This window comes from Carlito syrichta, unplaced genomic scaffold (assembly GCF_000164805.1).
Source record: "Carlito syrichta isolate Samal-C Ts95f unplaced genomic scaffold, Tarsius_syrichta-2.0.1 Scaffold302367, whole genome shotgun sequence".
Classification (NCBI taxonomy): domain Eukaryota; kingdom Metazoa; phylum Chordata; class Mammalia; order Primates; family Tarsiidae; genus Carlito; species Carlito syrichta.
In genome coordinates this window covers 46,326-60,131 of record NW_007246463.1, presented here as the reverse complement: position 1 = coordinate 60,131, position 13,806 = coordinate 46,326, and the positions used below count along the sequence as shown (strand labels likewise).

At 33.1% G+C, this 13,806-nt stretch overlaps 1 protein-coding gene across 1 annotated transcript in view; it reads right to left on the bottom strand.

Moving 5' to 3' along the window:
- Nucleotides 1-1,788: 1,788 nt before the first annotated feature.
- Nucleotides 1,789-13,806, bottom strand: part of LOC110595496 (tubulin polyglutamylase TTLL7-like) — a 56,597-nt gene continuing 44,579 nt past the window's right edge. The window contains exons 11-13 of the mRNA XM_021711564.1: nucleotides 12,943-13,116; nucleotides 5,102-5,165; nucleotides 1,789-2,262 (exon numbers count right to left, since the gene is read on the bottom strand). Coding sequence (XP_021567239.1) covers nucleotides 2,119-2,262; nucleotides 5,102-5,165; nucleotides 12,943-13,116 — 382 coding nt within the window. The 3' untranslated portion in view covers nucleotides 1,789-2,118. The remainder of the gene's footprint in view (nucleotides 2,263-5,101; nucleotides 5,166-12,942; nucleotides 13,117-13,806) is intronic.

Here is a 13,806-nt window from a genome sequence, read left to right as displayed (position 1 = left end):
GATAGCTTCCTACATTTAGGTCTCCTCTTGGTTTTTAAATTGTGTGTGTGTGTGTGTGTGTGTGTGTGTGTGTTTTCTAGGGAAAGGGTTCCTTCCAATGTTAAACACTTTTATTTTAAATAAAAATGTCAGTTTTGTACAACCAAGGGCAGAAGTTTCAAAGCGCACACTCTAGCAAATTAAGTAACCATTTGTGATTTAAGCTAATGCAAATGAGTGGCCAACAAACTGGGTTGATATCATATACCAGAGACTTATTATTGTGTCTCCTTTGTGACCAATACATATGAATGTAAAAGAAAAATGACTAGAAATACTCCATGAAAGACTTACTTGCTGGCCATTCTTATAGTGATTTTGTAATATCCAAATTATTGCATTATTTATTCCAAGAAATCTGTAACATACTTAAGAATTCACAAAATAGAGTCATAAATACTACACTGTAATTTCCTTCATTCTGATATCCTATCCTCTTCTTTTACAAAGGTAATAGTAAATTATTCTTTGGGTTGAGTCTAGCAAGGAAAAGTATCTACTGAAATGTGGATGTTAGGTAGTCATAAAGAATGAAGTAGTTAGCAATAATTTAGGAAAGAAACAAACTATGTCAGCCCAACACAAATTCAGAAGATGGCTTAAAAAGCAAGCTACAACTAACTTACAACTTTGGACTGCCTACAATTCAGGTTGTGAATTAAACCAGGCCAATTTGACCCTCTCGGTTCTCTTGCTTTGGGGCCATTTCTTGATTTACTGGAAATAGCTTTTAGGATAGTAAAAAGAGGTGAAAAAAATCATGAATTTTGAAAATAATTAGCATCTGTGGGAAAATAAAACTATTGGGAGAAGAAGTTTAAATAAATTCTAAAAAGTGAATATTATACTTTCTGAAGATTTCAGTGTCAATGATAGTGCCATTTATAGTTTTATAGAAAATTGAACACTCATTCACTATTTTGAAAACTCTTCAAGAAAAGAAAGTAAATTGCTATAAAACTTATGCATAATAACTTTGGTTAGGAAGAAAACTTCGTATTCTGTTTTGATTCTTAAAAACCTCCCAAGGGTACATTGATGACTAGTAGTATGCAGTAATTGGAATCTTCTATTAACAATCATTTAAAGTATTATTATGGTGCAATGAGAAACTACTGCATTAGATTTTGCAATCTAAGTTGGTCTTAACCTTGAGAGATTTATAAAAATAAGGGTGACTTAACACCCTACAACACCAAAATGAGTTTGAAATGTTCTCTCTTCTACTTCTCCAAAACAGAAGAAATTGTATTTAACTACATGTTAAAGCCATCAAAGATATACTTTCCAAATAAAAATGAGTGGTATGAGACAAAAATCATATAGAAAGATCTTGTTATTACCAACATTTTTTGTTCCTTTATGTGACTCCTTATGAAAAGTAAATATAAAAGCTAGTTTACTTGCATTTTTAACCCACTGGATTGTCTTCCATTTTAGATCATAATATGATCTTACCAAATCCCTACTGAAAATGCACATCTTTACAAGTTGCTAAATTTCCACACAGAGGAATAAAAATGTCAGAGAATCAGGTTATGGATTTTTCTAGTACTTTACAGTGTGCTATAGTAATAATAAACCCGTTTTTTTTTACTTAATCCTATCACCAAGCAACACCAGGCTTTAAATATTTTTTCATTTTAAATGGTTACTACATATGAGAATTAATAAAGTATTATACTATTAATCCCTTTTCAAGTCAAAAGGCATGTTATCTAGAAAATAATTTAGCACTGTAATGGGATCTTCAAGATAAATTGTTTTATATACTCCGCAGCAAAAATAACATTTCTAGTAGGAAGGAATTAATTATAAACCTAGCAAAGTCTAGACATTCACATATTTGTGTAAACAATTTTAACATGGTTTATTACATTTCCAGAAAGTTTAAGTCTTATATTCAATTTTCTGCTAATTCTTCTTTCATATATTATAATAAATATATATGTTATTTGAGTGCATGTGTGTAAATATTCTCACACATAAATGTCTTATATACATAAAACAGCACTTAATGGTCACTTTCTTTGCATGTTCAACTTGAGGGGAAAAAAATGAATTGCTATTATATATAACTCATGGAAATCTTCCTTTCTGTTTCACAAATGGCCGCATCTGGATGTAAACAAAACATTGGAGCGAGTCATTCCAGGTGAATTGTATTTCAGGTTGTAGGTTGGTGTTCTCATGAAGAATTGGGTACTTCCTGGTAGTAAATACCTAAAAATGATAGTTAAATTAGATTTTTACAAGCAAATTATTACTAAAATCTCTCACTAAAGGTTTATATGGTTAGTAATTTACATAGTCTACATGAGAAATGTTACTATGAAATAATACAATTCATATAGGATTTCCTCCCACAGACTGTGAGGAAGAAGGGGAAAAGGTCATGGAGCCTCACCCAAATAGTTAAATGTAGATGTAACATACGATATTAGTATCCCAGGACATCCCATAAACAGCCATTGTAGACCAGGCTCACTGGCTCAGATTTGCCAGCAAATGGGTTATTATTATCATTATTATTATTATTTTTGAGTTGGAGTCTCACTCTGATGCCCAGGCTGGAGTGCAGTGGCAGGCTCACTACGGCTACTCCATCCTCAACCTGCTGGGTTCAGGTGATCCTCCTGCCTCATCCTTCCAAGTTGCTGGAGGCAAGTGCCACCACACCCTGCTAATTTTTATTATTTATTTTAGAGATGAGGTCTCGCCAAGTTGCCCAGGCTGGTCTCAAACTCCTGGGTTCAGGCAATCATCTTGCCTCTGCCTCCCAAAGTGCTGGGATTACAGGCATGAGCTTCTGCTCCCCAACTACTTTATACAAAGTTTTCAATGCTTTGGAAATCAGAAATTGCAAATAAGAGAATGTGCACATATGAATTTTGTTTTTCTGGAAAAAGCTTTGATTAGTATTAGGCCAGTTCATTCTATATGTCTAGAGAGAAATGGTCAAGGAAATTCACACGAACAAATGCAAATAAACAACACTATTCAAAGTATAAGTCCTAGTAATGGTGAGAAAAATGTGCCATAGTCAGGACAAAGATATTTACAAGGAATTTCCAAGAGCAGAAGTAGCAACAGAAGATTTGTAATTAGTGGTGGTCTTGGAAAAATAAATAGTAGTAAAGTATCTAGTCACTTATTTCATTGTCTTCAGTTGGCATCAGAATCCACCAGTGACAGTACCATACTTCCATAGATATATAAAAAAAATTGAGGGCTCAAGGCACTATTAGATGCCTATTCTATGTTAGATAATATTGACATCTATGATACCTCTGTGTACACTGATAGTTGTTACATGAATCTTGTAGAAAGAAAAGAAACTCATTACAGTCAAACTGCAGACAGCATTCAGAATTTTCTATAATATCCATAAACATCACTTTATCATAAATTATCTAAAATATCCTCTAAATCTTTTACCTAATATCACAAACTATAAATAATTGCTCAAATCATTATGTTAATAGAGCAGTAAGATAATATAAAACAAACTAAATTAAATCAAAATTGCATAATGGGTAATGAATAATGAAACAATTGATTTCTCACATCACAGATTATATAAATTATTTTCTTAATATCACTCAGGTAATTTATATTATTAATTATTATGTCAAGACTTGGTAGAGTCAAGATGAGTAATATCTTCTGCCACGAAAGGCTACCTTTCCTATTTAGGGCAAAAGTGCAAAAAAAAAAAAGTGTTTGATCAAAATCCACTATTCTGCATTAGAGGAGAGTTATTCTATCTTCTATTGAACATGCATTATGATTGCACCAATAATGACAAAGTGGAACTTTTACCAACTTTCAAAGAATTTCCAAGCAGTAGTACAATTGACATTTCAGTAACATTCATATAAACTTTTGAGATAAAAATCTCCACTTTGCACATGAAAAAAAAGTACAAAGTCCAGGACTACAGCTAACATGTTACTTTATCGAACAAAGATTTAAGTAGTGTTTTCTTAGTGCCCAGCACTATTCTAATTGCTTTACATCTATGAGCTCATTTAGTTCTCATCACAATTCAATATGATAGACACTATTGTTAACTCCATTTCACAGATGAATAAACTTCATGAAGCATAAAGGGCCTAATGCTTTGACCAGGGTCACATAGCTTGTCATTGGTGAAACAGGATTCAAATCCCTATAGGTGAGATCTAGAATCAGTTCCCTTAGCAACCATATTATGTTGTCATGACAACATTTTCACACAATTTTCAACAAAACTTTCATTGTACATGAATCCCAACTTAAAAACTCGTGGGTACAATTATTATACTCTTTTTTTTCCAGAAATATGATGTATAAAATAACCTGGAAAGTAGAAAAATATGCATTCAAAATCTAAACTTTTTAATGGAAGCAGAAAAAGGTAAGCTGACTGTTTTTTAAGACTTGAAAGGAAAAAGAAATTCAGCATGAACTAAAAAAAAAATGTGGAATTACACCGGAAGAAACATTTTGCTTCCCTGATGCAAGTGCTGTGAGATATTTTGAAGTGTTATAGGAAAATACAATGGATTATTTGCCTTTGTATCTCCATTAATATCTCTTGGGAGACCCCACACTAGCTGAATATCAAAGATTACTTTTGAAATGCTCTTTGCAATGATGTTAAATAATTTGATTTTTTTTAAAGCAGGAAGACTATATCCAGAAGTAGATTTATAGACTATATCTAAAGAACTTGTGTAAAGTACCAAAAATGTAAAAAATTTATGGCCTTTTTTTTCCTAGCTTATTCTCAAGGTAGAAAACTAGTGCACAGTTAACTCATGCTATGGGAAAAAAATACCTCATATTACCCTCCCTCCACTGGCCTCACACACACAGGCTCACTACTCATCCCTAAGTCTAGCTGTACACATCGTTACATAATCATCACACAGACATAGAGCCTGCATTTTTTGTAATTCCTGATTGATGTACAATTGGTCTTTTATGTACCAACTTATTGCCAATGATTGGATGTCTACAACATGAAGCATTTCATGACTGGTAGAGAATTAACCTTGAAAACACAAGCTATACCCACCTTTTGGACTCTTCTTGCAGTAAGATCAGGGGATCCCTGATCTCTCCAGAATAAACTCAAGTTCCTGGTTTGAGGAATTCAGGGTAAATAAAGTTCATAAGAATATTTGTCTCATTTTTAAAAAGTTTTATTGGAGTAAAATATATAACATGAAATGTACCGCTTTTTACCATTTTAAGTGTACAATTTAGTGTTTTAAGTACTTTCATAATGCTATGTAACCTGCACCACTAATTCCAGAACTTTCTCATCGTCCCAAATATGAACTCTTTCCCCATTCAACACTAAATTCCCACTTCCTCTCCTTCCTACCCCAGTGAAATCTATTCTACTTTCTATCTCTATTCTACATACCTCATATAAGTGGAATCACAATATTTGTCCATTTGGGGTCTGACTTTTGACCTAGCATGTTTTCAAGGTTCATCCATGCTGTATCATGTATCAGAATCTCAGTCCATCTTATGGCTGAGTAAATATTCCATTATATGTGTATATTATATTTTGTTCAGTCATTTACCAGTTGAGCACTTGGATTGTTTCCACATTTGGGCTATTGTAACTCATGCTGCTATGAACATTGGTGTACAAGTGTCTGTTGGAGTCCTCATTTTTAATTCTTTTGTATTTTATACCTAGGAGCAAAATTGCTGGGTCACAATGGTAATTCTATATTTAACTTTTTGAGAATCTGGCAAACTGTTTTCCTCAGCTGTCACACTGTTTTATGTTCTCGCCAGCAATGCGTGAGATTTCCAACTTCTCCACATCCTTGCCAACACTTATTATTTTTCATTTTCACAATAACAGCCATCCTAGTGGATGAGCATTATCCCACGGTCTTAACTTTGATTTTAGGTAGGGAGAAACTCTGGTTTCAAGTTCCGCCTATGCCACATGCTACCAGTGTGGATTTGGATAAACCAGTTAACCAAATTAAGCCTCAGTTTTCTCAACTGCTGTTAAAAATTCCAACAGGGCCGGGAGTGGTGGCTCATGCCTATAATCCCAGCATTTTAGGAGGCCGAGGTGAGAGGATTACCTGAGCTCAGGGGTTTGTGACCAGTCTGGGCAACTTGGTGAGACCTCATCTCTACAATAAAAAAAAAAAAAAAAATTAGCTGGGCATGATGGCGTATGCCTGTAGTTCCAGCTACTTGGAAGGCTGAGATGGAAGGATCACCTGAGCCCAGCAGGTAGAGACTGTGGTGGCCATGAACACGCCACTGCATTCCAGCCTGGGTGACAGAGTGAAACTCCAACTCAAATAATAATAATAATAATAATGGTAATAATAATAATAATTCCAATTGTTTCTGTTATGTCTGGCTCAGAGTATGAGGCCAATGAAACAGTGTAGATGAGTGAACATTATAATGTATGCATTATGGACATCAGCCTCACTAGTCAGAATATCCCTGTTTTCAGATGTATTGAACTATCTTAGCCTAAGGCCATAAATAGTGCTACTCATTAAAAAAAAAAAAAAACTTTTCTAATTGTAAAGCATAAGACATGTTCAGAAAAGCGCATAAAATATAAACGTCCAGTTTAATGAGTATCATAAATGATTACTTGTACAACTTCCACCCATGTTAGCTAATTGAACATTCCTAGCATCCCAAAGCCCTGTATGGCAGTACCCTCCCTCCCCATAAAGTTAACCACTATCCTGATCTTTATGGTAATTACTTCCTTGTTTACTGCTTAAGTATACATCCTTAAATCTATAATTTAGTTTTATCTGTTTGTATTATTAAATAAATGGGCAAAATATATATATTCCTTTGAATTTGGCTTCTTTGGCTCAAAGTGTACATTCTTGCATGGATATTTGAGTTGTTAAAAATTTTTAACTAATATGAGTAAATGTTACTAAGACCATTCTAATAAGGGTCTTGGTACACATGAGCACACAGCTCTGCTAAGAATTTACTGGGGGCAGAGTAGCTATGAAAAGGTTAGACTTTAGTATGCAATGCTGAACTGTTGGTAAAAGGTACCAATTTTCACTCTCATCAGCAGAGTAACCCAGTTGATGTCGACTCTGGGTATACAGTGATGGATATGCAGTGTCTTTGTGATTTTCCATTCCCCTCATTATTAATTAGCTTAAATGTTTTTTCAAATGTTTATTGGTCTTTTTTTCCCAAGTAACTTCCTTATTTTTCTCGAGTGATCTGTTTTTTTCTTACAAATTTGTAGGAGTTCTCATATAATCTTATATAATCTGTGTAATAATTTTTATAGATAATATGGGTTACAAATACCTTCCTCCATCCTGTGACTTGTCTTTTCACCTCTTAATAGGGTCTTCTGATAAACATATGTTCTTAATTTTAAATTAAGTCAAATATATTCATCTTTTCATTTATGACTAGTAGTTTTTGGTCCTATTTTTATATCTTTGCATACCTCAAGGTCATGAAAATATTCTCCTATATTATCTTCTGAAATCTTTAGCTTTGTCTTCTATATATATATGTTGAATTGACACAATTCAACATATATACATAGAAGACAAAGCTAAAGATTTCAGTATTTATATATACATATACTCAATTCAATTGGAAATGATTTTTTGTTTATGGAATGGGTAAAGTTTAGTTTCTATTATTATTTGGAAATACAATATTCTTAGCATCACTTGTTTAAACAAACTTCCTATTTGTCATAAATCAAGTGTACCCCCACTTTTATCATAAATCAAGTCTTCAGCTAGGCCTGGGTTGGGTTATAGCTTTTCTAAGTGGTTCCATTGGCCTGTTTGTCTAGCCTTCTGCCAAACTGCACTATCTTAAATTGAATTTTATTATTAGTCTTTGGGACACTGTAGTTACTAAATCCTACCATTTTATTGTTCTATTTCAAGATTTTCTTATCTATTCTTGGTCCTTTGTTTTTCTGTACAAAAGTTATAACAAGCTTTGGTCAAATGATTCCCTCCACCAAAAATACTACATATTTCCATTTTTATATTTTCCTACATAAATGCCTTACTTATTAAACTTACTCCTAAGTATTAAATATTATTTCATGCTATTGAACAATATTTAAAACTTTATATTCTAGCTATTTGTTGTTGATACAGAAAAATACAATTGATTTTCTTATATTGACTTTTATTTCATCAGAGTTGTTAAATTCACTTAATAATTCATCACAGATTTATTTAGATTTGCATGAACACAATCATATCTACTAGTAATGACTTTTAGTTCTTTCCAATCTAATGCCTTTTGTTTGTTTGTCTCATTAGGACCTCCAGTACAAATGCCAAATAGAAACTGTGACAACAGACAGTCTTGTCTTGTTCTTCATGGAAGGAAAGCCTTCAACATTTCAATAGTAGGTATGTTTACTGTAAGATTTTGTAGTTATCCTTCACCAGACTGAGGAATTTCTTTTTTTGCTTCTAGCTTCAAAAACATGAATGTATATTAAATTATATCAAGTGATTTATCTGTATCTTTTAAAATTGGTTTCTTACTCTGTTTCTGTAGCAAAGTACATTGATCACTTTTCTAATATTATTGCCTCTTTAAATTGAGGCAATAAGCAGAAGATGGTCATGATGTATTATCTCATTTTGCTAATATTTGGCTTAGTACTTTTGCAACTGTATTTAGGCATGCAACTGAACTGTCACTTTGCTTTCATAATATCCTGATCAAAGGTATGGTAGCCTCATAAAACAAGTTGGAAAAAATAAAAATTAAAAAGAAATAAAACAAGTTGGAGTGTGTTCCTTCCTTCTCTATTCTCTGGATGAGTTTGATATAGTTAGAAAATAAAGACACCTACACCTAGAGTTATTTTGTGGGAGGGCTATTAATTATTGATTTAATTTCCTCAGTCATTATGAGTATTTAGGACTTTATTACTTCTTGTGTCACTTTTGGTAATATATCTTTCTAGGAATTTGTTAACTTCATCTAAAGTACCAAACTTGTCCACATAACATTGTTTATAATATTTTCTTAGCAAGTTTTAAGTAAGTGTAAGATTTGTAGTAATGCTCACAAGTGTTTTATCAAGTTTATAAAACTTTTCTAAAAGCTACTTTGGGCTGTGTTTGTTTTCTTTGTTCTATGTTTCAGTTTTATTTTTTTCCTTTTTCTATATTCTTTTGGGTTTATTTAAAGTCATTTTTTTCACCTCTAAAGATGGTTGCTTAGATTTAATTTTTGCTTTTCCACTTTCCTGATATGCTAATTTAAGTCTATAAATATCCTTATAATATTTATTTAGCTATATTTTACAAGTTTTATTTATAATATTCTTGTTATTGTATAGTTCAAAATATTTTTAGGTCCATTATGACTTCTTTGATTCAAGAGTTATTTAAAAGTGTACTTTTTAACTTCCCAAAGTGTAGATTTTCTGATTATTGTTGTTTTCCAGCTTAAAGTCATTATAGTAAAAAAAAAAAAAAAAAAAAAAAAACTGAATGATTTTGATCTTCTGAAATTTGTTGAAGTTTGTTTTTTTATTCCACTACATGGATGATTTCGAGAAATTTCTTAATATGCTTAGTGTATTGTATTTCCAAGTTATGAGATTTACTTCTGTATACTACACTCAAATCTGTTAATTGTATGGTTAAAATTTTCTGTATCTTTACTGATTATTTTACCAAAGAAACAATTATTAAAATTTCCCTTTGTGGTTGCAGACTTGTCTACTTTTCCTTTTAGTTCTGGCAACTTTGCTTTGTAACTATCACTGTTACTCAGAGGAAACTAGAGTGTTTACTAAGGCCTCTATCTTTGACAGGTCCTGGGCTCCTCCTTTTTCCCGAGACCCCTAAGACTGACAAGTGCACTTCTTAGTGCTAACAGGTTCTCACTAACAAGTACCTAGTTAATGCTCTGATGTCTTCAAGAAAATGTTGTGCTATTTTGTACAGCTTTTCTAGTTGTTAGCAGAAGGAAGATTTGTCCAAATAACTAAGCTCAATTACCAGGAGTAGAAGTACTAACTAGGTGGTTTTTAAAAATTATTTTAGCCAGGAAACCCCTTGTGAAGTAAGCTTATATAAAAGTTCAGTAAAATCAAAGATTAAAAACACAGAAATGCTGAGGCTGAAAGTGGTTGGGGATCTCAAAACTTCCCAAGAAAGCCCAGTTACAGTGATATTGGCCTGGTCACAAGAAGTTTAGTACTGTGTGAATACATACGTGTGTGTGTGTGTGTGTGTGTGTGTGTGTGTGTGTGTGTGTGTGTGTGTGTGTGTGTGTGTATGTGTTTCTATTTCTAATTGATCATCTGGCTTTTTGTGTCAGTTCTATTTGCTTAATTATTGAGTCCACACCTAAGAAATAGCTTTTCATGGTGTACACATTAAATTATTATTTTTCTAAGACTGCAAGGTTGAAGACCACTCTCTTCCACATAATGGATGCTATATATGTTTTAAAGCTTCTTAAGAGATATCCTGTAGATTGCTTGTCAAGATAAACATGGTCTATGAACTTGACTATATTAGCTCTATTTTATTCTCTTTTAATTTTACAGATAATTAATCAAAAATGTATCTAATAATAAATTATTTAGGTATGCCTCATAAATTATTTATATTACATATGTTTATATTTATATGTTTGTAATTTATATTTATTTATAGTTTATCAAGTGTACTTCATAAATGAAATTTATCAACCTATTAATAAATACAAAGTGACTTCTACATCTAAGTAAAATGCTATATGGTCCCCTATTTATCTATGAGGGAAAGAAGATTTGGCCACTTTTTACATGGTTTTAAATTAATGTGATGTTGACTTGGGTTTTAATAGCTAGATGGGGAGAAATGTTTACTTCCCTCCACGCCTTATGTTTCCATGTAGAAGAACTTTCACTAGTGTACACTTCCTGGCCTCTTGACAGAACTGAGTTAACTGATCTGTGGGTTTCAGAAAAGAAAACAGGCATGCTTCATTCAGGCTCTTTTTCTTTCTGGCTCAGCCTTCCTACAGAGAGAATGCATTCTTTCTTGCTCTCCTGCCAACACTGAGGGAGTAGTAGCAGAGGAAGGCTTGAGTTTGATCTCACTCTGCCTTTGACTGGGTGGATAAGTTTAATTCTGAAATTTAATATTAGAAAACTCATTGGATTACATCTACGCCATATCCCTTACTGTAACTTTAATCAATAATAGAGCTACATTTTGATGACCATCCGCTTGACTCCTGTATTTCTCTCTCCAATGGTTCTCAACTTGGGCAGGAATGAAAGTTTACTGACATGCCAGAATGCTTATAATCACAATACTGGGGTCATCTTGAACATTTATCAGAAGTCCAGACATCAGGATTCCAAGGTCAGGAGTATCTCTTCTGACCACCAGGAAGGGAAGAAAATAAAAAGGTCTGAAGCAAATATAAAGAGTAACCAGGAAGACTCATCCTATTTTGACTACTCACAAAACTACAGCATCCATCAACAGAATTTGGGAAATAAAATCTAGAATTGCAGGAGTGACATTACAGAGCCTGAATGAACTACCTCCTAGACTGGAATTTAAGGTTTTCTTGATCATGATTCCAGAATATTATCCCTTATACAGAAAGCTCTCCATTTATATGCCATAATGTCTAAAATATGGCTATCATTTTTTAAAATCATATGGAAATATTAATGAAAGTAATCAGGGTCTTATTTCAATAAGTTGCTTCAGTTAAGCCGTTAAAACTGTAGCATATAACTGTTATATTTACATATTTTATTTTTTTAAATTTTTTATTTTAAAGATGTGGGGTACAATTCAGGGTTAGGTACGCAAATGTTCATTATGCAGGTACCCTTGTTGATGATACTAATGGTCAACTTTATCTCTATTATTGTTGTGATCAATCAACTTATAGTTGCAGAAGAGTTAAAACAGGTTAAAGGTCCTGCAATCGTACAATGACAGAATCTGAGACAAAGAAAGATTAAATATATATCAATACTTTCTGTGAAAAATATTCTGAGCCATTCTGCTTTTATACTTTTATAAAAAGTTTTATTATACTCCTTGAGATCTTTTAAATAAACAGATCAGTTTCTAAATGTTCCAAAAAAGAAAATCCAAGCTTTAGTTGATCTGTTCTTCTCATTGCTTATTCAGCTATTCATTGATTTTTTTTTTTTACTATCACTTAGATTTCAAAACCATGGCTAAATTTATTTTACCCTGAGTAGTACTAGAACTTACAAAACTTAAAATTAAAGTTACATATTCATCTTTATTCCTGATGAGAACTAGAATTGTCTTGAAAAATGTTAAAGGGTACTTCTTATTTACTCTGCACGTGTAGCTTAAAAACAATACTGTTTTTTGTGCTTTTGGAAAACTGAACAACATTTAACTGAACAACATTTATAAAACTCAATTTTTAAATAGAACTTCACAAAAATTTACCTCCTAAAAATGTGTTTGGTAATGGAGGAGTAGAGGCATACTAAACAATAAAAATTAAACCAAAGGCATCTTCCCGACTGTCACAGGCTCAAGAAAAAATGCTGAGATATCCCTACTGGGGAACAAAAGTTGAATGTATTATCCTACTTTCGAATGCCCCTACTCTTGGATTTTGAAAGCAAAAATATATAAGCCAAATAATCTCATTTCCACACATATTCTATCACCTGTAGGTTCGTGACTGTCATCCTTGTTCTGTCCCTTAAAGGTAAAGACTGTGCTAATTAAAAATATTTTGTAGATACTAGCATGCATGGATGTCCAATCTTTAGCTTTTTCTCCAGCCCTACAAGCAAAAGGAGACTCTCAATTTCAAATTGTGCATTGGCATTACTTTATACAAAACTCACAGGGGCTAGAGAATGTGAACAAGTACCTGGAGTGACCCCAGTCAGGGCCAAGGCCTGAGAGTGATCCTCTCGTGTCAGTTGCATATTTGTAAACCACTAGCAGGCACTGTTTACAAAGCTCAACCAGGCGCTGGCAACACTGAAGCTGCAAAGGCGTCACCACCTCAGGGCTTTTACTGAATATACTCTCCCAGGAGGATCTGTTGGCATGGAAACAGACATGACCTCATATTCACTGTTAAAAATGGCAACAAGCTATATCACTTACCTAGCAACAAATCGATAAAGCAAAGTAGAAATGGCTTCACACATTTGCAATAACTATGGATAGTTGAAAAGCATATAATAAATGCAAATTGGGAAATGAAAATAAAATAGAAAAAAAAAAAGAAAGAAACCACGACACTGAATTTATAAACCACTTGTCTTTTGTGTGTGCGTTGATGGGATCTCACTATGTTGCCCTGGCTGAAGTACAGTGACTATTCACAGGCGAGATCATAGCAATTACAGCCTCTAACTCATGACCTCAAGCAATCCTCCCCTGCCTCAGCCTCCTGGGTAGTTGGGACTACAGGCACACGCCATCACATCTGACAGTCTTTAAAGCTTTTAATGCTGTCAACTGTTGGAGTTACACTATATTAAAATATTTGTAAAACACTAAGGTAATTTCTCAAAAATTAAGTATTTTATAAGTTTAGGTTTCTAGAAATGTGTATTTACCTTAACATTAATGATGTTCATGCAGAAGGATTAAAAGGTCGCTGCAACACAATTTGTGACTAGAAGAATTTAGGTTAATCCCTTGATTATGATCACCCCTTTCAAAACACTTTTAGACAGATTATATCCATGATATTCCTAGAGCACAGGTTTTATACTCTGGA